Source organism: Haliaeetus albicilla, chromosome 8 (assembly GCF_947461875.1).
Source record: "Haliaeetus albicilla chromosome 8, bHalAlb1.1, whole genome shotgun sequence".
NCBI lineage: Eukaryota > Metazoa > Chordata > Aves > Accipitriformes > Accipitridae > Haliaeetus > Haliaeetus albicilla.
The window spans coordinates 34439589-34465253 of NC_091490.1; the positions used below are offsets into that span (position 1 = coordinate 34439589).

The window sequence follows — 25665 nt, forward strand, 5'->3', positions numbered from 1 at the left end:
GAAAAGATACTTAAAAATGCATTTTCAAAATAATGAGAAAACATTTCTGTTAATAACCTTTACATTTAAATACGTGGAACTGCTGCAGTAGAAATCGTCTCAATATTTGTGTGTGCATAATATTTATTGCATGAACAGAAGCTTTGTGGGCTTTGTGTTTTGTCTATTTATGAACTAATTGCCTTAAAAGGCTGCTGAAGCAAGAGAGTCTTAATGTTACAGTTGGGTGTTTTAAGTAGATGCTCTGTATGCTTAGTCCCCTAGAATGTGCAGGTGTGTGACTGCAACTCTTTCCTTTACAAAGATCCTTAAAGGCCTTGTAGGACTCCAGGGAAAATGGCATTGGAATCCTTCTTGTGGGCAAGCTGGTACCACGCAGTATTTTGCCGAGCAGAAAGGGGATGTCTGAAATCGGAGCTGGAGCAAGGCAGTTGTGGGGTGTCAGATAGAGGGCTTGCGACTCTTGCTGCTGCAGTGGCAGTCCAGTCACTGGGCTAAGCTGGTGGCAGTAGGTAGCTTTCTCAGTCAGGAGGAGCTGCGTGAAGCGGAGAAGGTAGGGGGGAAAAAGGAGAGGGTGGCCCAAAGTCACAGGAGGGGAAGATATATTCAGCAGCATGGTATGTTCTGAACAGTGGAGCTGCTTGCTGTGACTTTCACAAGTTAGCATGGTGTAAATGGTAGTCATTGAACCTGCTTGCTGGCTGAAGATGAGGGTGTTTCCTGTCCATGTTTCAGTTTATAGGAGAGTTTGTTTACAAAAACTGACCTGTTCACTGAATCTTAATAGTAAAATAAACCACTGGGAAGTCTAGTGGGCCAGTACTAAGTATTTTAAAGTACAATGTTCCTGACGTGTAAAAGGTTAACGTTTACTCTCTTGGGCTCACTGCTCTGAGGTGTGCTACTCTCGAGTGCACTTGCAGCTGGTCTTTTCAAAACTCCCTACAGGCTTCCAGATGGGTTGTAGACTGTCAAATGGCACAAATGGTGTCTTCCTTGAAGCCATGGAGATGCCCTGAGAATGCTCTCAGAACCCTTGCTATCCCAGCTTTATTGTCAGCATTGCTTTTTCCATGGCTGTAACTTCGGTGTGGGGAAGTGATGGCCCCCCCATGCTTACTGTGCGCCTTTCCATAAGTAGGGATAGGATTCCCTTTTCCTTCCCCTGCCTGTGTTGTCTTACAGTGCTGACTACAAGAATGACAGTTTAAGTAGAACTGCAGGGCAATAATGCTGGGAAAAAAAGAAGCTGTGTACCTTGGAGGTCCCAGAAGCTTTGCCCTTGTTTCCATAGGGCTGCACCGATCAGGCTGTGTTTTGGCTCTTTGTGACTGTATCGGGTGCATCAACAAGTCAAGGTTTCCTGCCCCAGAAGATCTCTGGCTGTGCTGCAGTGCACCTCTGTCTGACACCAAGAGGCTCAAGAGCTGCTTGGTCAGAATATCAAGAAACGTACTTGTTACCCTCTTGTATGCATCATATTTGTGTTTTAAAAACCTGCTTATTTCTCAGTGGTAAAGAGCAGCCTCCTTTGTTAAAGATTAAGCACATAACATGGCAGTTGATATGATGCCAGATTTGAGAGACCATTGCATCTGTTGCTGCTTGATGTTTAAATGGAAGCCCTCCCTTTTTTCTCTTGGAGGCAGATATCGCTTGCAATCCCCTATGGGTGGATTCATCTTGGTGCAAACTCTTAAGAATAATTATTTACTCAGTTTCTTTGAGGTGTTGGACTTGTGACCTATTCTCCATGCCTGTTTCAGAATTTCACTTATATGTATACGTACGAACATGTTTCATAGGCAATGTAAGCTTTAGATTGCAAGTGAACTGGGAGAGGCATGTGCCTGCCCTGTTTTCTCTGGTCTATCTGGGGAGACTGTAAGTCTCCCTCATATATTGCAAGTGTGGCCGCAACAGTTAATGTAGCTCAGTGCCTCATCAGCATGTGGTTGAGATTTGAACATGGATTAGAACAAGCTGGCTGAAGTTCAATCCAGATAAAATATACATGATGATGTGGATGTAATTATCAGCCTTCCTAATGGAAGGAGTGCATTTGCCATTAGGTAGAAGTTGGAGCCCTCTGGTGACTCAAGTTTATTAGTTGTTGTTCTTAGCAATCATACTGAAGCAGTAAAATCAGGGTGTGTTTTTTAAATCTTGGACTAGAAGATTAGACCTCCTAACCTGATTAGAGCTGACTAGAATTTGGCTGGAAGTCATCTCTGCCTCTCCTCCCATTGGTTTTAGAGCATTATAGCAGTTCCTAGTGCAAGTAATGAAGTAAAACTTGGGGAGAGCCTGGGTTGGTTAAGGAAGGAAGAAAGAAAGAACAGCATGCCCGGGGATAAGCAGAAATGCCAGAGAGGGAAATTGATCGTTAAGTTTGCTATGGGGTCCTCTGCCAAAAAGTGGTTGACCCAATCTAGTAATTTCTTGGAGCTCGTCAATCTTTTCACTTACACTGCTTGTACTGTATGTCTCTAGGCTGTCCAAGGGCTGAAGTGCTCGGAGTGGCAGAGAAGAAATGCATTAATGGAGGTTGCAGAGGAGAGGCCTGAGATACACTGGTTTTCATGCTGTAACTCCACTTTAAAGTGATTTGGAGGCAAAATGTGCAGAAGGTTTTGCTGGATTTGGAGCCGTCTCGGTAGGGGTCAGTGGCACAGATGCTTTGGGATATGTATGTTACCTCTTTTTCTCTTTAATGGAGCTGTGGTATTGGCAGCAATCAATTAAGTCTGAAGTGACCTAGGACTGGCTATCAACTCTGACCATTGTTGCAGTAGCATGGCATTAAAAGCTGTTTGATTTGTGCCTCCCTCGTTATTCATTAAGGGACAGCTTTGAGACTGTGGAATTTGCTCTCCTCCTTGAGATGGGCTCAGATTGATTGTGCTGGGGAAGAAGAATGTTGATCTTTTTTAAAAGTTGAAGGTGTATTTCTTAGATAATAGTGGCTAGATAAAACTGGCAGAGATCCTGAAAAAGTGATCTTAATGCAGTTTGTAAGTTGGATTGCTTTTATCACACTATTAAGGTGCCCAGGGTTTGGGATAATTGTCTAAACTACAGTATTATATTTTCATTTAGATTTAGAGTAAGTGGTATAATGTCACAGAGTGACTGGAGTTGGACCAATAAGTGAATAAACAGGACTAGTACAAAGCACATTTTCTGCTGTGATACAACCTTTTCAGATTAATGCATAGGCAGGCAGAAGCCTCCAATGAAAAGATGAAAGTCTCAATTTACTAAGTTTTTCTTTGTAAGTTTTATGTCTGAATTTTTATCTGAAGAGGCATGTAAGCACAGGTGGACTTGTGACTTGTTAGTTCCATGTAAAATTCAAATTTATAAACTCTTTAAAAGCTTGTGTTTCTAGTCTACCTGTTTCATTGCCAAGTTGTTAGTTTGATCTTCTAATTGCTGTTAAGTTCTGTTACTTGCTTGATAAAGTTTGGGTTCTCCACAGTTGTAACTAATTTAAATTGGTTTGTAATTGAATTAAGTTGTGAACCCAAATGCAGTGGGGCAGCTTATTTATTGACTGCTCACTTCCCACACTGTTTTGGCAGAAATACTAGTAGTAACTGCATCAGGGAGCTTACCCAAGAAATTAAGGGTTTTTTTTCCCCTTGCCTTATTTTTCAGTTTGATAGTTCCCCCAAATGGTTTATTCTTCAGCCATACAAAATCTTGCACTGATGTCATGGCAGAGAAAGCAATGGAAAAAAGCAATTAGTGGTGGAGATGACTGGCAAGTACAGAATCGGAGTTCCCATAAACCAGCTGAAATCAACTAAGTGGATCAGTTGTCCCTTCCATTATAGCTGAGCTTGTGGTGTGCTGGTTTCTGGTATTGGAGCACAAGCTCAACTATATCTTGAATCCCTAGCTGGGTTTGCAAGTCTGGGAACTTGGGAAGAACTTCTTAGTTTCAGATTTCATGCAAAAATATTTGAGACATTATAGGATCCTTATGACATTTCTGAAAATTCTTTTTGCATAGAGCTAAACTTAACAGTCATTGCATCTTTCACAGTAGGGTGGTGGAGTGGGCTGGAAATGATGATGGTGTTACTGGAAATTAGGTAATACAGCCTTTTGTCTGATCAAGCAAAAACTAATCCAGAAGCCTGTAAAGTATTTTGGGGATTCCAGAAGCATCTGCAATCAGCTTGCTTGTGTGAAGTGTTAGAATGCTGTATTGTATAGGTAGCATTGTATAGTTTCTTAGGTGTACGTTTTGGATTTCAAAATGCACATAAATTGTTTGAAGTGCTAAATCAATAAAAGAAAAAATGGCCCAAAGATTTGGGGTGTTCTCTCTCCCATTAATGCATCACTGTTTTGTGCTGTCACTAATCAGTAACTCTAATATCATGAGGTGTATTGATAAGCATATGGTTAAGTGGATGACTCATAATCATTGTATTTCCTCTCCTACTCTGTCACATAATTAACTTTTTCTGTGTGGTTAAAGGGCACCTGAACTGTGCTGCCATTGCTAGCAAGTCCAGACCGCTCTGCCAACAGCCTTGTCTTTGATTACCAGCCAATTTTCCCATGTGCTTTATTGGTAAGTATACCTGAGTAGTGGCAGCTATCTCATTTATTTTTAGAATAATAGTCACGTACTTTTAGACTGACTGGTTTGTTTAGGCATTAGTTGTCAGGTTTGTCTGGTAAGTATCTTTAAATTAAATTTTGATGTTCTTATTGATCAAACTTTTATGGAAATACACCAACAGGCATTTTGGAAAGGAATGATGTATGAGAAGAGTAGAATCTGTTGGGTTCAGTCCTTTTGTGCAGTTGAGCTGATCTTCATGAATCTTCTGGAGCTCTCAGTGCCAAATTACTGAAAGCTTAGCAAGATTTCTTCTTAGCTATACACTAACCCTGTGCTTCTGAGAACCATGAATACAGTGGATAGTGAGCAGCCTGAAACTTGAGCTGTTTGTTAGGGCAGATAAAACCTGGGCCTTGCAGGTCTGCCTTAAGGTAAGATGAGGATAAACATTATCTAGGTACAAGGTTTTACTAGTATTACTTTTTAATAGGCCATGCATGGATGGTGTCAGGTGTGCTGCTTCTAATGAAACTGTTTTTCATTTTATTTATATGATAATAGCTAATGTCCCTCTGTAGTAGAAATGTTTTTGCTACTTACTGTTTGAAAAGTGCTTGGCTAGCCACCCTTTGCTGGTTGACTGCCCTGTTGATGGTACATAATTTCTTCTAATCATCTTTTATTGTTTTTTTTTCCTCCCAGTCTGGGCCTACTTTGGATTTATTTTGAACAGATTTTGCCAGATAACTCTTTGATAATAGATTTTGGTCGTCTTAGTGATATGCCTGGCTAAAAGTGCTTTTCTCCTCACTAGTGGACAATAACTTTCTTTCTGATCCAGTCTAGTGTATGACACTTCCAGTCATGGTAAAAGATAAATTTTAATGGTGCTTTAAACAAGGACATATTGTGTTATGCTGCACAAGGTCTTAATTACAAATATACCAAAGATAGTACCAAATCTAATCCTAGTATGAACCTGTGATTCTTTGGTTATTTTTTTTATACCCCTGCGTAGATCTAGCTATGCTGGCAGAAAGTTATTTTATTTGTGGAAGTTGTTCAGCTCTAATCTCAGTATCTATTAAAGTGTTTGAAGTGTCCACCCAGAATACTTCTAAAGGAATTTGGAGAGGAAAATTATGTTAACCAAATTGTAGTTAGGAGATCAAACAAGAAGTCAAGCTTGATACTGTTTTCACTTGAGGTGGGTGCCAGATGTACAGTGTTTTATAAAGCTGAAGGCATATTAAATTGATATTAAAGAAGTGGAAAAACTGCTTTGAGGTACAGTATTTCTGTACCTTTGAAGAATGGCAACTATACATAAGCAGATAGTGTGCTTTAGGACCTGCTTGCAGATAGTGCTTCCTCAATGTCTGCATGTAGTGGCTTGCCCTTGTACTTAATTAACTTGCTGACTTTTTTTTTAATGCAGATAGGGTCTGTGTGATGACAGAACTCAAACTATTTCATGCTGTGACTTGTGTTTAATACTTCTGAAAGGTCCATCTTGACTCTTTCCTGAAGCTTAGTGGTGGAAAGGCTTCTTCATTAGGACCTAGTTCATGTTTCGGATAAGGTAATTTAACTTCTCTTAAAAGAAGTATTCATACAAATCTGTGTATAAGTTAGCATTCAGGGACTTGGTTTGTTAGAGATGTCTAAAAATTTTGTTAGAGACCAGCAATCAGAACTGCTTTAGTTTCTTTTTAGTAATGAATCCTGTATGACTAGGAGAGGGAAAAGAAGTATCTGTGTATTTGTTGTTACATGATCCCAAATAATTTTTTGTATGTACAATGGAAAGTTTTAAAGTATTTAAGGTGACATTATGCCAGGGCATCTAGAGAAACTTACAAAAAATCTCGGTGGTGTGGTTTTGGGTTTTTTTTGGTGTGGGGTTTTTTGTGGGGTTTTTTTTGTCCTGTGAAATTGTGTGCCTTCCCTGTTCAATTTGAGTAGCTTATGGGAGAAAACGGAAACACCCATGGGTGTGGAAGCAGAGCTGTACACTTACAGCATGTTCTTGTTGTAAGTCCAAAGTGAATATATGCAAAATGGGTATGAATTTTTAAACAACTTTAGACTTAAGAGTAACAAAGGTATATGTGCTAATGATTTGAGACTGACACAGTTTTGTTGAGAAATAATTCTTGATCTGAATTTTATAACTTAGTTATAAGGCAATAAAGACATTAATTGAAAGGGTATTGCTGAGGCCAAAAAGCCCTTTATGAAGGATAGCTTAGGAAAATGTGAAATCTGTTGTGCAGATCTACATAGTAATATAATTCAGAGGTGTGTTGTATTTGTGTTATGCTAAGTTACATAGACATGGAAATCTGGTTAGCCTGTGTTAAGTGATACTGCTAAAAAGAGAAGCTAGTTTGATAAATAATGCAAGTAGCTAACATGAAAGATGTCTTGCTAAGCTATTATGCCCACAAAACTCTTGTTAAATCCCTCATTTATTTGTAAACAAAGGTATAACATAGAAAAGTTGAGAGCTTTAAGTAATTATTCAGCTGTACCTTTTTTTTAAAAAAAGCTAGCTCTTATTTTCATTATTTAAAAATAATCCATGGTTTTACATACTTTTTCTTCCCCTCTTTCTGTGAAGTGATAGTCTTAAGTGGAAAACAGAATCAAGCAGTAATGGAGTTAAAGGTTGTGGACAGAAGTGAGATCTCTCCAGGGAACAGGAAGAGACAGACTTCCCTTGCTGTCTTTGGATGTTCTGGAGTTTCTGTGCTGCTTTTAGGTGTCAGATTTCTGTGTGGACTGGTACCAAATGTCATGGATATCTTGATTTTACTTGTTGGACTGAGGGAGGGAAGATGAGGAGAAGTGATGGGCTTCAGCAACTGAAGTTTTTGTTGCTGGTCTCTTTCTCTAGTGTCATCTTTCCCTATTACATGCCAGGTTGTTAATGGAATTGGATATCTCCCCCCCCCCCCCCCCCAGGGCAACAGGGTGTGTTTCTATGATCTTATCATTGGACTAGCTGATCGGTATTTCTTTGTGGCTTTTTCTGTGTTTATGGTTCTCCTAATGTTGGTAGAAGTGCTTTGCTTACAGGAAGAAAATTGCAATCTTTTGGAATTTGTAATTGGCATCTCCTCTAATGCAGAGGAGGCCAGTGTTTTTTAATGTAACAATCTTCAAAATCAGAAAACACATCTTGGAAGAGAAAAAGGGGTCTTACCTAGGTTGGAGATGCCATTTGCAAATTGTGTTCTTTTGGGGAGATGGGTCTGTGTTGAGCATGCAGTTGGATCCCAGAATGAATTGATGTTGAGTTTGCTTCATTCTCAGTGAGGGAGCTGGCTTATGTGGCAGTCTCTGTGGTAGAGCAGCCCCGCTGCCTGCTGTTTGATAGCTTTGTCAGATTTATAGTGTATATTAGCCACATGCAACTCAGCTGGAAAACCCTCCTCTGTTGTTTGTGAAAAAACTAGATTCTTAGATCGGAAAGATCCTGTAAATCACTATATGAGTATTGCATTTAAATTAGTAGCTGCGTTTGCTGTTTTCACTGAAGTTGTTTTTCTCTGTTGTCTTGAAGGTAGTGGAAGATAAGTTTGTGTAGCTCATTAAAATATCTTAGCTTTTAAGTGATAAAGCTGTTTCAAAAGCATACCACCTTCCAAAAACACACTAACCATGTTGTGGCTAGTGACTTCAGTGGTATTTCAACAGTAAGGTACCAATACTCTTTCTGATGTGGCTGGCTCTCATTTATGTTTAAATGACATTCATAACCAAAATGAACCTCCCCAGCTTGGCAAGCTGAATGTGAAACTAACTGAAAAATTAAAGTATTTTCAAAGTGCAGCCAAGGTATTGGCTTTTTCAGCCATTCTTTTAGCAGGTAAGAGGCAACTTGCTTCCTGGTAGTATAGAATGGGGAAATGAATTACTCATTTGTATGGTTTTTTTTTTAATTATTATTTTTAATTATTCACTAGTATGGATGATCTTGGCTTTGAGACAACACTGAAAGATCTGAACTTATTTAGCTAATATATATATATATTTAACTGTAGAAAAATTTGTCCATGTATTCATTTCTTTCACCAAATTCTTTTGTAGTTCAGATTTTCCAAATCCTCATGGGCAGTATCAGTTGAATCAACTGAAAAGCCTCAGTGAAGAGAAAGCTGTGCTGGGAAACAAACTGAGGTGGGAGAGCTGGACAGTCAACCCAGTTGCCAGCAGGACATTTTGTTGCCCTGCAGAGGCAACCTGTCATGGTGGTGACACCATGAAGTGTTGCAGTATCACCAAGTATTAAAACACAATGAAATCTTTTGTCAAAGGTGTAGCAGGGCTAGGAGAAGTGAGTGCGGATAGGGCTTGTGCATTCTCTCTCATTGCTTCTGCCCCTCTGTGATACCCAGCTGATTTGTTGTTACTTGCTCATTGGACTCTATTTCACAACATGAGAGGTTGCAGCTTTTCTTTCCTATTCCTGGATTATGGCCTTCCATCACCAGTACATTTCATTTCTCATTCTGGGGTCCACAGGCTTTCTCACCTCTGAACCTGTGTATGCATGTTTGGCAGTCTTGCTTTTCTGTGATGTTTTTTCAGGAAGGACAAAATGGACTGTGATCTACCTCTGGTGCTTGTTGATGTTGAGGGGGGAGAGGCCACATGAATAACATCTTCCTCTGGGCTGAGTAACTATTGCAGTGCTGCTTCTCCTAGCTAAGAGAACATACCCATGCCACAAGTTGATTACTTGAAGTGATGCATTTAAAAATAGCTTTCTGTGACTAATCTGGAGGATCTTCTTTGTATTTATTATGAAGTAGAATGTTTTTGTTGGAGGCTTGAAGCCAAATTTTACCAAATCTTCCTAGAAGGAAGTAAGGGAAGATTCAAACATGTTCAAATGGGGGCAAGCTTTTTAAATAATGTTAATCTACTCTTTTTTGAATCTAACAAATATATGTAAAATTCATATCATCAGGAGCGCAAGAAATGAAGTAGATTGTGTGGTTTGATTCTGCTTGATCAGTGTTTTTGGATATACTTCTTTATGAACCTATGCATTGTTTTAATTAGATCGTTAATGCTTTTTGTGTTGTCTTTAAACTAGGGAATCAGAATACTTTAGGGGGGGACACCTGGGGGTCATCTAGTCCACATGTTGCTCAGGGCATGGCAAAGACAGATTATTAGTAGAACTGTTTGGAAATACTGCAATGTAAAGTATTTTAATGTATCTTGTATGTCACCAAAGAATGCCTTCTGGAATTGCAAATTCACACAACTTCTGAACCGGGACCTCAAATACATTACCTTATCACTGTAATATTGCAGCAAGGAATGAGTCTTAAACTCTCAATAATCAGGCATTAAAAATGCTTAAATGGTGCAGAATTTAAAAGCACACAATTCTGCATAACAGGGCTCTCCAACTGGCAGCCCATGGGCTGTGCTCTGCCTCTGCAGGGCAACAAAATGTCCTGCTGGCAACTGGGTTGACTGTCCAGCTTTCCCACCTCAGTTTGTTTCCCAGCACAGCTTTCTCTTCACTGGGGCTTTTCAGTTGATTCAAGCAAGGCTACTGCCTGTTTAATGTGCAGTGTCCACTTACATTTCTTAGCTTGACAGATTTCCTTGTACCTCCAGGACAAGGATGGTTTAATGTCAGTAATGCTAAAGTAGTATCAAATCCTTGTCCAAATTCTAACTTAGGCTGCTGGTTTCAAATACTTAAAAACTGTCCCTCAGACCCTTTCAGTTCTCTTTATTAGTCATGGTCTTTTTCCCATGCTTTTCCTCTTATTCAAGGTGAATCTTGTGACAGCAAAAATGTTCATCTTGGCCAAGCTGTGTGTGTATTTGGGTGGCTGAATTTTTTTTTTTTTAACTTAAAACTCTTAACGCAGCAATACAGGGCATAACAGGGTCTCGAAGTGTTGTATTTTCATTTAGATGAGGTGAAGAATTAGCTTTCGTTGGTTTGTCCAGAATGGCTAATCTCTATTGTTTTAAGAGTAAACCAGTGCTATTGATTAGTCTGGGCCAGAAGATCCCCTCTCTGTAGGGTAGTGGGGAGGACTTCTGTGCAAAATTTAAGGCAGAACTTCTGCGAGGTTTCCTGCCAGAAGTTGCCAGAGAACAGAAAAGCTTACTTGGTCGGTGTTTTTGAACAAAAGCAAAGATCCTCAGATCCTAATTGTGATTTCCTCAAGATTTGCACTACTGTGCTTTGTTTTAATACTGGGATGGTTTTGGTGATCCTAGAAAGGAAAGCAAAGCATTTTCTAATCAGTGTGCTAAGATTAGAGATTTCAGCTGTTAGTACTAACTGAAGTAGCAGTTTCTAGTGGATTTTTTTTTTTTGGAAGGTGCTGGTCTGTGAGCTTTTTAAAGATACAGTTAACATCACTGAATGGTCACATAACAATAGTTTTTGTATTTCTAATTGTGATATCCTGCCATCTCGTGGTGTGGACTTTCTTGCATTATAGCATTCTAGATTTACTTTTTATCAATTAAAAGATTAACACAAAGATGAATGTAATTTTTTTTTTCTTTTTTTAAAGGAACCATTAAACAGCATGATTTCCTTAAGAAATAGTGTTATCTGCTGTAAAACAGTAGATTTACATTTAAAAAGCCATCCTCCTACAAATTTCTTATCAAAACTAGATTGTGTACAGGCTATCTCTGTCACTGCTATTGGACCCAAGTTTTCAGCTTGCACGTATCTGCAATTAAATCAGTTTTTAATGCATGCATCCATTGATTTGGCAGAAATGGACACAGCTGCATTTGATAAGCCTGAACGATATGTTTGAGTAATAATTATCCAGTCATCCACTGAATATCTCAAATAGCCAAGTACAATTTGCATAGGGTATTACTTGTTAACTTACTGTGCTGAGTTCATAGTGCTGGAATAATCTTAAAAATCCTGCTTGACAGACTGTATCGAAGGCATACTGGAATCTTTGTGTGTGGGGTAAATGAGCTGGACTTGACTCCTAAATACTCAAAAGACCAGCAAATGCTGTTATTCTGTCAGTTGCCACGCTCTTCAAGGCATATAACAATTGCAGGATTCCCCATGCTTTCGGAGAGATCTGGAAGAAAATGCTTGTTCCTGCTTTGAACATGTTTAGCTGTTCTCACTAGGCTTAAGTATCTACAGCTTTTCTGTTCCTGTCAAACTGTGCAGGCAATCAGCTTGTGTGTGTACATGTGCATCTTGCACCTTTACTTCTTTAATGCCAGTAAACTGTGTCAAGGTTTGTGTTCTCCTTTGCTGGCTTGCTGGATCATGTTGCCACTAAATCCAGTGTAGAGCAAAATGATATATGCACCTTTTTAGCAGTTAATGATTTTTGCATTGCTCATTTGAAGCACGGCTCACAAACAAAATAGCATGCCGCTACCTCCTTAGGAAGTAGTTTGAGAAATTACTTGATTTCCTTGGTCCCTGGTTAGTTTGAAGTCATGCGTGCTGTAAAGAGCTTTATCATTAATCATTCCCCTGCAGTTTGTCTTTTTCCCTGTTTTGTGACAAGAATTTGAGGCTTGCCTTTTCTACCATTAGTTTTGCATGGTTCTTGTGCTTTGCCAGCTATGCTCTTCAAATTAATGCTTATGCTACATCTCGGTGTCTTTTTTGATGTCTTCTGGAAAACATTATATTCTACGTCAGTTACATGAGTTCTACAAACTCTGTAGATATTTGTTATGTCATTCTTTCTTTAGAGCAGATCCTTTCATCAATAATGGAGATAGATGGCTTATAAATAGCTCCAGCAGGACTCTCATTTATACTGTCTATTTACCTCATAATCACGTTTAGTTTTCCTGGTGATTCAACTGTTTTTGTTCGTGCACAAGAAGTAATGTGGGTATACCAGAATTTCAGGCCTTCAGATAAATTCCTGTCTGAGTATCTAAAGAGACAAGATTTCCCTGCAATCTACTTGTAAGTTTCTGTTTTGATAACAAGAAAAAAAGTCTGATACCAGCTTAAAAATATACTATCCTCTTTCATGAAAATGTTCACTCTAAGTTATTTTAGTTGAAGCAAACATACGCTTGGTCTCCAATTTCAGGCGCTTTGAGTAGGTCATTGACATCTGGTTAGGCCAGCTGACAAATCCTCCATGGATTTATCTGGTCGTTCTTGAACATTTAAAACAAGGTTCCAACATCCATTTGGTTTGTTGAAGTCCTGGATTTGTGTGAATTAACTTGGATTTGCTCAGTTTCTCTGTCATGTTTTATTAGGCAGATGCTTTGGTGGTCAGTAGTTACTGAGTGGTCTCAGGTGAAGAAAAGTATTTAAACTATTGGTATTTGGGTCTTAACCTGCTCTTGCATTAGTTGCGTGATTCACTGAGGTTCTTCCAAAGGCAGGTGGAAATGTGGGAAAGATGTGGTTGCTTGGATGGATAAATAACTGGGGTTTGTGTATTGTTTGCTTGTAGAAGTTGAATACTCTGAGCTTGACACACTTTCATAAACGAATGGAGGGGATAGTGGCACAGGCAGAAAATCCAGCTCTCTTCTCCAAATGTCTGTTGTAGTTCCACCTAGTAGTCGTCATATCAAATATAGGCAATTCATATGCTGTTAGATTTTTTCCCATTAGCACCATTTCTATAGCAACAGTGCAAACTTCCATATTGATGCATGATGTTAAAAAAAAATATAGAGAACATTATTGAAATGTTATCACAGGTGTTATTGATAAAGACTGTACTCATCTCTCTGAAAGCTGAATTTTAAAACAGACTAAGATAGTGTGTCTTGTTCAAAAAAGATCCTCATTGTCTATTAATGGCTTTACAAAAAATACAGTAAAATGTTCTCTTAACAGTATTTTCTTCTTCCTGAATGAGAAAGTCAGGCATTCAATGTCGGAGGGGTTTGCCTTCTGTTCCTTAAATGTAAATCTTTTTTGTCTTACTGCACGAAGAAAGTGTGCAGTTGGAGCAGGTGTATGTACTGAGTCTTTAATTCTATGGATTTGGAGGCTGTTACTCAGCAGCAGTTGGTACTTTGTTATTTCTCACTTGTTAAAAATCTGTCCTAGGATGGTTTGCTCATCTTGGTTTTGATTTGGCTGTTCACAATTTTGACTCTAGCACTTAAAGCCTACAAAAGATTATTCAATGAATTGCATGGATATTTGAGTTTTCTTTACATCCACGTGTGATGTGTAGGTTTACACAGAATATTCAGTCTAGATCCTCAGTCTCAGTTTTCATCACTGTTTTTTCTTGTATGTGCTTTTGGTGCGCAAGTTGTGGTGATTGTTGGTGATGGAGTTCCTGTAGCCTATTGACAGTAAAAAGCTCATGCTGTCAGTAGTCATCTCTGTTTCAGAACTTGCAAGTGTGCAGTTGCACATAAAACTTTATTTAGATATTTTCCCAAAATCTTTTTCCTGTGAAGTACTTTTTCTATTCTGAGAGAAGGTATGCCACCCACATGGGTCCGTTTGTAGATTGTTGTACTGATTTTCAAGTTTGTCTTCTGCTGGAATTTTTAGTATTGCCTTATTTAAAATAAAAAAAATGAAATTTAAAACTGAGAATATAAAAGTCAGCTTCTAGAGACTTTTCACAGTGAGTGTGTTGTGATATTTTTGCTGATGCACAGCCTATAATAATTCTTCTCTATTCATGTGTTGTTTGCATTATCCAGAAAAGATGCAAAACTGTGGATCTGAGTACATCTGAAAACAATATTTGGATCCTGAAGTTCATGCTAGCAGAATTCAGTGCTCCACTCCTTGCATGCTCTTAAGTATGACTTTTCTGTTCAGAATGTTGTCCACAGATGTATTCTTCCTTTGTTAGTTCCACTGATACCCTGCCTGCATGTCTAACCCATGACAAAAATATTTTGCAAACTGAGCAGGTAATCAACATAACATTAATCACTTACTACTCTTCTTGTTTGCAAACAAACTGATAGCTATATGGGCATGTGGTGGGGGTCTTGGAGAAGCCTACTGTGGAAAGTTTATAATCTCAGAGCTGCCTAATTAATTAAAAGTATCTGCTTCTAGTTTAAATCCTTTCTATTTATTTTCTTTGCCCTCTTTACTACTTATTCATGGAAATAAATACCGATAGTTCCTATGTTTCAAAAATGTCTCTAGGTTATGATTATTCCTGTTTTGTGTGTTTGGGGTGAGGAGGGATCCTCCTCTGGTTCCTGACTGAGCAAGCTTGGATTTCTTCTTCAGGTATTTGAAGAAATGTTGCTCAAACAGGCTAAACTGTCGGCAGACTTGAATTCTGGAGAGGGAGACTGAGGAGGGCAAAACCTTATTATACTCAATGTACTTTCTGTGCTAAAATAATTTGGTTCCCTAATGCTTACCGTTTTGGTGTATGGGAGGAAAAACAAGCCATACATCATAACTTCAGATGTTCAGTCTGTTCAGACAGCAATTGTAAAATAATAGTCAGATCCAAAGGAATAAAACATTCTTCTGTGCAATGTTCTTTCTAAAGAACTACAAAATGGAATAGAGGCTTCTAGGTGATCTCTGAAGAAAGAAGCTTTGGGAACCTGATAATTTGTAAGTGATTTGTGAGCAGAAACTTCTTCAGTTCTTGTGCAGCTAAGAAGTTACTTAGTAAACCCTTATTTTGTCTTTTAACACTCAAACTCTGCTGGAGAGACCATTTGTTAGAAGAAAGCAAACCTCTTGCAACCTCAGGCTAAACTTAAATAGCACGTACACATGTTCACATTTTTGGCTTACTCCATTTGTTGCCTGCAATGATTCTTTCCTTCTGCTTGATTCATGCCTGCACTGTGTGAGGGCCAGGATCTGCTCCTGCTTGCAGCTGTGTACCAATGCTAGTGCTAAAATTTGTTGCCTTGTGCTATGGTATCTACCAGTTAACTCTTGGCTATGAGTCAGTCCACTGAGTGTAGCTGGCTTTTGAAGGGTGGAAGTCATAACGGTAAGGATGTCCTTCCTATTTGTGTGTAACTAATTTTAAAAACCTTCCATTTTGAGCTGAATTTCTTTATTGTTTTTGCAAGCTGATTACAAGCTGAGCTAATAGTTTGATTTTTGTAATAGGGTTTGGTAAACAAGTAGCTTATGCCCTGGAGAAGGATATTCTGGCTTTTTGAGGTTTTTTTCTTTATCTCGTCTGAGGAAATGGAAGCTACGAGTTGTACCAGCTCTTGAGATTAAAGAGAGCACTGTGTACTGGAGCACCATGAAGAAGGGATCTTGATAGCTGGAAACTGAGTAAGATATGAATGAGACAGAGCCTTACTATGTATTACCTCTCTCTCTTTTTTTTTTTCTCCTTCCTGCCCCCAAAGTCAGAGAATGAGGTGCATAAAAGCAAGGATAAGATGATTTTGTCCAGAATGTGAGTGCACACATGATAGTGAAAGTGCTCTGTGGGTAGTGTCCTCTTAAGAAAGAATAATAATTTCACTTAATTGTTTGTCCAGGTAGAGCCTTTTCTAGGGTAAGAGAAGGGAATCTAAATTAAGGACCATATTTAAATGAAGCTTTTTTTTTTATTTAAAACTTCACTGTCAAACCTAATAAAACAATTTTTTTGTTCTATTTGTTGCTATTCTGTGGATTCTAATTTCATCTGTCTTGGAGCTTAAACAGCTGATACTGCTCTGACTGTTGTGCAACAGATGCTTAGGAAAAGAGTGGATGTGTGACATAACTTTGAGTGATTGAGTTGTACGAATATAGAAGTGCTTTGAGTTTGCAGCAGGACTAATCAAACCAATGAAAAAAGGAGTCTGTGTTACTGAGTTAACTATACTGCTGATGCAGGTGCCATATGACATGATTCCTTTCAAGAATGAGTCTTTATCAACTTAAGCAGCTATGGTTTTCTGCTTTTAGTACTGTTTTCTAGAAACTGTTCAAGAACCCGATTGCTGTATTCTGATTCTGAGCATAAATTTACATTTTACTCTTACTCTTGGTTTGTCCTCCTGATATTTAAACATGGCAAGTGTATCCTTGTGCAGATTTCAGTTTGTTAGCCTAAGCAAGCTGAGGTCTCCTGGTTTCCACTTCTGCAGTGGAGTCTTCAGAGAAATGGGAAGCCTTTCTCTGCATATATTTAGTTCAAAAAATCTTTTGGAAGCCAGGTGACCAGAACTGCAGAGAGTACAGCATCAGTGTCTCTTGTGAAATGTTTTGGAGGTATTTGTCCGTAACTAATGCAAACATATTGATCTCATGTGGCTACTTCATGCTTACAGTGTTGGTGGCAGTCATTTCCAACCGATGTGCTGAAATTCATAGCAGAAATTTTACAGGGATCAACCCAAATAATCCTTTAATGATTGACTTTCATTTTTCATTCTTCTGTCCATCAGATAGTTTTATTTGTCCTGTATTATGTCGCTTTCCTCTATTTCCAAATGTTTTATTATTCTAATATTTGTACTGGTGTTACATGTTTAATAACTATTAGTAATCTCTTCCTACTCTAATATTATGCTCCTTTATCTTTGTTTTTGTCATGTCTCTATCCTGTGCATGTCTTCTACTTGTGTCTCTTATCTCAGTCTTCGCTAATAGTGGCTTATCAAATGCTTTGCCAAGACTCATGTGTCTCAGTGGAGATTTCATAGTATGTGAAATTTTGGGTCTGGGATCTGATTATCTTCAGTGATAAATTTCCTGCAGGAGGATGGGGTTATATTAAGTTGCTTGAGCTTTTATTTAATCTCTATTGTGGAAGTTTCTATTTTTATCAGTTTGCCATCTTATATTACATCTTAATATTACCATGCTTACTGAAAACTGAATTAAAGCATGTGTTTAGGTGGCTTTGTTTTTCTTTTTTAATGCTGTGTACATACTATCTTTATTCTTACAGTGCAGTAACCTAGTTAGTTTTTTTGTTTTGGTGGATAGAGTGTAAAACTGAAGGGTATAGTTTGGAAGGTGCAATTCGGTTTGGCTTGACAGAATCTTCTTTCATAGTTGGATGAATGTCCTCTTGCCTATTTCTTGCTGACTTTCTGCTTAATTTTGGGGCTTTTGTGTGTGTTGGTTTTTGTTTTAGTGTGGGGTGTGTTTTGTATTTTTTTAATGTGTTTTGTTTCATAGGTTTTTTTTGGTTTGGGTTTTTTTAGAAGTTATCTCTGCTTTTGCCTTTTAGACAATAAGATTTCTTGTTATCTTTAGACACGTATCTCACTTTGCCTATCTGTACATAGCTCCTAAGGACTTTGAGAAGTTCTGATGGCAAGTAATAAAGAACCGTGGCTTCTGGGTCAAGAGAAGGAGGCCATGCATTTGAGTCAGGAGCATTAAAAGCCCGATGGTCCCTTGGACTACCTTGGATTTTTTTTCCCCACTGCAGTAACTGTAACAACTCTTGTTATCACAGTGCAGCCTTGTGCTGCTTCCCAAATCTTTCCTGTTGCAGAACAGACAACATACAGCCCGGCAAACAAGTGATTTTTTTTTTTTTTTTTCCTTTATTATTGGGTAGTATGTGCCTTTGCTAACACAGTCCTTATGTATACAGGTCTTCTAGGCATGTTGAGGTGCATGTACACCAAACTGCAGGGAAGAACTGTGAGTATGATCAGCCCTTGCCCTGATGGCAGGTGGCATGAATACTTGTGTATGGTGGTGGATGTAGTGCCTGTGTGCCAGGACACTGTCTTCCTTACTTAGCCTTCCTTGGCACATGTGTGCCCCTGGGGCACCTTGCACCACTTCCGAACAGTTAACTTGGGTGTGTGGCAGCATGTATGCAGCTAGGGTCATACAGCATCCCTGTACAGCAGAACATCCAGAACTTCCACCTGCCAACTTGATACAGACCAGCGAGAGGCGTGCTGGGTGTGCGAGGCATCCATGCTGGGTCAGCAGAATTTTCTATACCCCTACTTGCTCAAGGTGCAACATGTTACCTAAGTGTCTCACAACATCTATATAGTGATTTTACGGGAAGTATAATCCATATTCTATTAACCTAAAAAACCAAAAAAACCCCAAAGATCAGACTAAAAGGTATTTATTTCATAACTATATGCCTTATAAAGATAAAGGAAAAAGTACTGGGAGAGTGCATTAAAGGGGCAGCATCTTAACATTGCCATATTTTTAGTATTGTTTGATTTATTTTGGCTATGTTATTGTGACTTTTTAGCAGAGATATTTTGCCTCAAACTACTGAGTGGGGGAAGTGCACAAGAACCTGACACCCAAACCCACAAGCATTTCTGGGTGTTCTTCATGTAAGGTAGGAATTACCATGTGCAAAATGAGTAATTGTAACAGAGGCTCTTTCTTGTAGCCCTGTATGGTAAGGGACTATAGATTAATTAATTGGCCCATATTGTATTTAACAAGTTCTGATCAAAAGGGCAGTGAGGCATCCAAGATACTGAAGTGGTTCCACAAAGTACTTCCAGACAGAAGGATCCAACTTGATGCATATTAGGTGAATGTTGACAGTTGCTTGAAGAACTTGAATTTGTGTTTCATTGAAGCTTCTACCTTATGTTCAGTGGTTAAAAGCAATGTTAATTTAGAAAGTGCCAAGCAGTGCTGGAAAATAATACATTTCTAACTAAGAATCAAAGGACTCAGATCCAGAATTAGGATTCAGTCAGTGGCTCCAAGATTTCACTAAAGTGTCTTGAGGTCCTGGTATGGAATAGTTCAATCTAGCTAGGCTGTACTATGTGTGGGGGAGTGAAGATTCAGTGAAGCCTAATACACTTGTGTTCCTCGTTTAGAAAGAAGTAGCTTTTTCTGTACTGTTTGTCAAAATACCAATAAGAGTTTCCACAAGATCAGGAGCTCAGGTTGATTTTGTCTGGAACTGATTTTTTTGGTTCCTACTGTTCTTTGGTCCCCAAGGTCTTTGGTAGTGACTCTACATTTGTAGTTGATCATAATCCATGCAAGGCACTTCTGCTTTCATCATTGGAATCTGTGATCAAAACAAATGACACTTTGTACTGACATTATGAATAAGAACAAAGAGGATATTGGTCATCATGACTCTTGAGCTATTCATAAAATTGCACTGTGGCTATGTTTCCTCAAAGCTTTTGTACTGTTCTGGACAGGAAATTTTTAATGTAGTTTTAGGGTTGTCTTTTAAAGTGCTGTTTGTACAGTATATTTTTGGGATAGTGTTTGACCCTAGCTGAGACAAGAATATCCCTGGATTCTGCTGTGGAAGGGAGCCAGGCTTAGGTGTCCTATTAGGTAGCTCTGAGAGTCTAATACTCTCTGACCAGGTTCTTTCAGATGTTCCACAGGCAGAGGGTGTAATGTTTAGTATTAAATTTACTATTTGAAGATAGTTGATGTTGTGGAGGATTTCTGATTTAGCAGGGTGATGCAAAATATACTGAAATCACAATACAAATGCAAGTTAAACTTAACAAAATATAGCAATTGCAATATACAGTTCAAACACAATACCAATGTGATCCCCATTACTGGTCTGTAGAATATGCTCACTCTCATGATGTTGGGCACTCCCAGTCACCAGGAAGGCATACGTGGGTTGAAGCCAGCTCAAGCCTGTTGCTCTCTTTGAAATTCCTTTGTTATTTAGTTTTAGTATTCTGTTGCGCTGAGCCACGTATTCACTCCCACATACTGGTCTAGCTAACTCAGGGAGACATTCACTTTTTTTAATGAACTCAGGGAGAAACATTTACACTGCTAGTTGATTCACTCAACTGCAATGTAGTCAGTTGATCTGTTCAACTGGCGTAGCTGTTTATCTAAAAGGCCACCCTGTGGTCCCCTTTGTGCTGAGATAAAATCAGCTTCTTTGCAACAGCTGTGGTCAGTCACACCCTGCATTATTCCCTGAGCTTTATGGGCATGTTGCCCTTGCTCATCTTCACCGAGCTGCCTGCTGTTTTGGGGGTTTACAGGTCAGTCACTGTAGTGGAATGATCATCAAATACAGCCTTGGGTGAATTTGCAGAAAAACTGTGACTCATTGAAGACGACAGACCCTGCTTAGTTGTGCTGGTTTTGGCTGGGATAGAGTTAATTTTCTTCATAGTAGCTAGTATGGGGCTATGTTTTGGATTTGTGCTGAAAACTACTGTTGATAACACAGGGATGTTTTCGTTATTGCTGAACAGTGCTCACACAGAGTCAAGGTCTTTTCTGCTTCTCACCCCACCCCACCAGTGGGCAGGTTGGGGGTGCACAAGAAGCTGGGAGGGGACACAGCTGGGACAGCTGACCCCAATGGACCAAAGGGATATTCCAGACCACATGATGTCATGCTCAGCATATAAAGCTGGGGGAAGAAGAGGGAAGGGGGGGGGACGTTTGGAGTGATGGCATTTGTCTTCCTGAGTAACCCTTACGTGTGATGGAGCCCTGCTTTCCTGGAGATGGCTGAACGCCTGCCTGCCGATGGGAAGTAGTGAATGAATTCCTCGTTTTGCTTTGCTTGTGTGTGCGGCTTTTGCTTTACCTATTAAACTACCTTTATCTCAGCCCAAAAGTTTTCTCACTTTTACCCTTCTGATTCTCTTCCCCCATCCCACCAGGGGTGAGTGTGCAAGTGGCTGTGTGGTGCTTAGTTGCTGGCTGGGGTTAAACCATGACATTAGTCTAGACATTTTCATTGTTTGGGCATGATGAATCTTTTTATCAGTAGTTTTAGCTTGCTTTTTACTGTACAGTATGCATGGCATGAAGAGGTAGGAAGATACCACATAGTGTGTCCAGGCTTCAAGGTTGGCATAAATGCATGCTTAAGTATTTTGTGTTGTATAAAACACTTTCAATTCCACATTTAATGCATTTCTGAGCACAAAGGTGGTTATTAAATTGAAGAGGAGAAACAGACTTGAAGTTCAAATTACTCAATGTAATTACGTTTTTGTAATTGGATACACAGGGTATGCAGTGAAAACTGTGACTCACTATTGCGGTGTGGCGACAGTCATTTCACATATCCAGCTATGTTGCTCTGAACAGCTCTGCTGTTGATCGCTTTCTGATATTGCTTTTTACTACTTATTTTGGTGTTAAGCAGAAGGGTGATATAGAAAGCAAATTATTTAGTTATTCCAGTGTTAGGATTTTTCCAATATTTGTCTTAAATAATACATTGGCCAAAATTGTTGCTGTGACTTTTCATTACTATGGGAGTGGTGATTTTCTTGTGCCTAATGCAGCTTTCAAAAGTACATTTTAAATGTTGCAAATTCTGGAACTTTGAAGTTGATAAAAGCTAGTTCACAGCAGTTCTACCGCTTACTGTATCTCCACAAAGTGGGAAAAAGTATAAATGTATTTAAACATACTATTGTAATGCAGCAGTGGGTACAAAATTAACATTGTATGGACAGTGTTGTTATGATACAGCCTGACTGGCAGATGTTATATTTTGTAATCTCAGTTTCCTTTTGCATGTAGTGTTTTTCTAAGCGATTTTCTACTTTAAAAAAAAAAAATTTTAAAAATCTACTTTTTATATGCCTCGTAGGAGTCATATATGCCTGTACATATATGACTGTACCCTCCAGGTACAGTCCTCTAAGGTGTAAAGTCTATCACAGAGTTGCCAGGCTCACCGATCCCATTTAGCCTGCTGTTAGGTGAATGAGCATGTGCTGTGTTCAGACAGCACAGGAGTAAGTGCCTGTCTGGCACTCGGAATGGGTGGGCAGATGCAAACAAAACTCCTAATAGCTTAGCAAACAGGTAGCAAACTGGGGCTGTTATGTTAAGGGACCAAGGGTAAGGCTTGAGATAGTGCATTAGGAAATATGGGGGTGGGTGGTGGGAGGAGTTGCTAGGGCCTGTCTGAGTACCTGTGGGTTATGTGAGACTAATCCTTAGGAAACTGGGCTTTAACCCTGTTGGTTATAGAGGAATTAATTCATGCTTGTTTATCTGAGGCTGCTCTGCCAAGTCCATAGGCTTCTATGATATGCATAATTTCTTTTAAATACCACCATCCAAATCGCTCCACCGCCCCCTCAGTTTTTCCTTTTCCTTTTCCTTGGTCAGAAACTCTTCTTCCCCAATTCTTCCCCTTGTTGCCCCCCGTTAGTATGGGGAAGGGGAACAACTGAAGTATATGTGAGACAAGTGTCAAATATATAACTTTTAGTTTAAGATTGGCTTTGTATGATACAATTATGGGCCAGATAGTATGATGAAATTGTGCAGAGTGTCAATTTTCCTTATAATTACAGTGGTTAAAAAAAATACAGATTTTTAAAGAGTATGGTTTTTTTTCAGTAGAGAAGATGATTAAACTGGGACAAGTGTGTCATTTTGAATGTATGGAGGGCCTGAAACTGTTTTTGGAGATGTGATACTTCTGTCCTCTACTGTTACTATATAAATGAAAATTATGACACATCAGTTAGTTTTATTTCCTTGCTTTTCAGTTAAGTAAATGAAAAGGCTATAGGAAAGAGGCACTGGGGAGCTGGGCATTTGGAAATATTCCATATGAGACAAACTGAAGGGTAATTGAGATAGCAAAGGACAGAACAGCAGTGACACTCACAAGCCAAAGATGAGGTATTTTTTTCCCTTCATATGGTCTGTTAGGATAATACCAGCTAAAATCTAAGTGCAGTTAAGTGTATTTTTAGTGGAGGAAACACAGTTACAGCGTATGGGCTGGGAGTATAATGTTGAAGTGAAATGTAGCGTCTTCTGTACTGTGAATGAGATGGTCCCATGAGTTTTTTTTAAAAAACAAAACAAGAATGGGTAGAATGTGGATGGCTGTTCTGAACTGCAGAAGTACAGCTCAATGTAGTTCTGATGGGGACTATTAATACCCCCAAATACCTAGAAGCTATAGTGTTTGACTGAAATTTGCAATGTGGCTCTCTTTCAGTTGCCCTCCTTTCTGTATTGCATTTCTACAATGACACTTTAAAGTTACTGCCTTTTTTTGAGGAATTTTTATTATTTAAATATTGCAGTTTATTGCTTTCCAGGCTTGTTTATCTGACCTTCCTGTTTTAGGTCACTTGGAGATACAGCTTTTTGGATTATGTTATTTCATTACATAGAGGTCTTAAGTATGAGATGCTGTAATACTATTTTGTCATGTGGTATTACTTAGTTACCTGTCACTTATCTTCTCCATTTATTTGCAGACTGTGTAATAGTTCTGGGTTAAACTACAAACCTAAAGTGAATTTCTTAAATAATAGCAACTTCAGAAACAGTCATGCTTGTTATATAGACCTATGAAAACTGATTTATAATCATTTTTACACTAGAGGGCACTAACATCTCATGAAATTTAAGCCCAAACCAATTTTTACTCTCTCTGTAACACTTGGGTATTGGGTAGTCTTACTGTTCTTGTAGTGGATGCCAAAGGTTTCAATTTCTTTGCAACCTTTTCTCTGTAGAAATGAAAAGTAATAGTATTCTTGCAAGGATGCATTAAAGGTTAGTGTGTGGAGTTTTCCTTTGTGGTTTTTTTTTTTAATAAACAGTAATTTGTGGAGAAACCTGTAAATTCTGCTTGTACTCTTAAATTGCTTTTAATGTGGTAATTTTCACTTAAATCTGGTGAATAGGCATCTAAGATAGGAAATTATTGGATAACTTCTTATAAAAGTCTAATAGAGTTAACATCTGGAATACACTTTCTAAAATTGATAATCAAAAGAAGAGAATCATATGTGAACTGATGTTGCGGGCCTAACTTTAAGTTAGGGTTAATGCGTACATTTACATATTGATGTCTGGTATGTAGAAAATAGTAGGGAAAAGAATATGAAAGTCTATGCTGCCAGTAAGTAATGGATCACAATAGAACCTTCAGTTGTTTATGTTGTTTTTAAGTAGGTAATTTTAGAATATGTGTTTGAATCTAAAGTTTGGACCTCAATGCGGTGTAGCCATTTTGGAAGTACTTTATTTTTGTTACAGATTTTAGGTACTGAATCTTGTTTAAAACACGTGAATAAAATGGTTTCTGATTACTTTTTGCTCTTTGTAGGAATGGTTATTCAGTTGCCTTGGAGATGATCCTGCAGCTGTAAATGTAGGGCCGAAGATTAATGGTGTGGGCAGTATGGACCTAATGAACGGACAGTTAAGCAGTGTTAATATTGCGGCTACTGCTTCAGAGGTAAGGATTGCAAAATTGGATAGTTAAGTCTATAAGTACTCAATTTTTCTAAAATGCACCAAAATGTAAGTTTTTCTTTTAACAGATCTGGGGCAGCAGATTCTTGTTTTGTGTGTTTGTTTTATATGCCCCAATTTAGATGTGAGTAACTTAAAAGTTCTGACCTTTGTATACCAAAATAAAACATGAGCTAGCATTTACAGCCTTGCCATAGCCAAAGCTGCCTTTTTTTATGTTCTCTTCCATCACATCTAGACAAGAAAGCTTTTCTTTTCAAGTTTTAACAATAACAGACACTCTTAGTGCAATAAGCTGGCCTGGCAAGGCCTGTGGGAAATGTTCTCTTCTTTGACAGGTGCTTGTGTGTGTGTGTAGAGGGGCGGTCTGACACAGTAGCACTAGAATAAGGTTGTTCCATTTGTCTCTTGGACTATATTCAGGCATTGGTATGGGTCTGCTCCTGCCCACCAAAGTGTCTGCCCTCTAGAACTGAACAGCTCATGAGTTAAGAGTGTGTGTATCAGCCAAGCAGTGGAGATTGGCTGCCTATGCTGATGTCTCTTACTTGGAAGTTAATACAGTTTTCCATTTGTCATCTACTTGTTAAGGAAAAGAAGGGGTGGGATGAAGTTAGTACCAGAACTTTTTGAGTTCTTTTTGCTAGGATCGTGTGAGGAGCTGTTGAGAGTTGTGACTGATTCCTAAATTCTTAGCAACGTTGAAGGGTTTGTAAGACCTGGTTGTTTTGAGGTCCCGTGTCGTCCCAACCCCTTGCAAATCACTCCCTCTTCAAGTTTTTGTTGTTTGTTTTTTTTTTTTTGTTAATGCTTCATAGAACTGGTATGAAGGGAACTGAAAATCTACCTTCAGTGTATATTGAGTGATCTTTCCAGATGTATTGTTTGTCTGTCTTTAAGGTGACTGAATATATGCTTTGGCTTGTACAGATGTACAATACTAATC

The 25665-nt window shown here is 38.7% G+C and overlaps 1 protein-coding gene across 8 annotated transcripts in view; it reads left to right on the forward strand.

Annotated features, from left to right (window-relative positions):
• Window positions 1-25665, forward strand: part of RALGPS2 (Ral GEF with PH domain and SH3 binding motif 2) — a 128440-nt gene that overhangs the window by 3438 nt on the left and 99337 nt on the right. For 4 of the 8 annotated variants that reach the window (XM_069789682.1, XM_069789678.1, XM_069789673.1 and 1 more), the window contains exon 2: window positions 24571-24702. In XM_069789682.1, coding sequence (XP_069645783.1) covers window positions 24646-24702 — 57 coding nt within the window. In that variant the 5' untranslated portion in view covers window positions 24571-24645. Of the gene's footprint in view, window positions 1-4492; window positions 4589-6020; window positions 6165-18814; window positions 18838-24570; window positions 24703-25665 lie in introns of those variants that run through there. The other 4 variants (XM_069789675.1, XM_069789677.1, XM_069789679.1 and 1 more) reach the window with 3 other exon arrangements.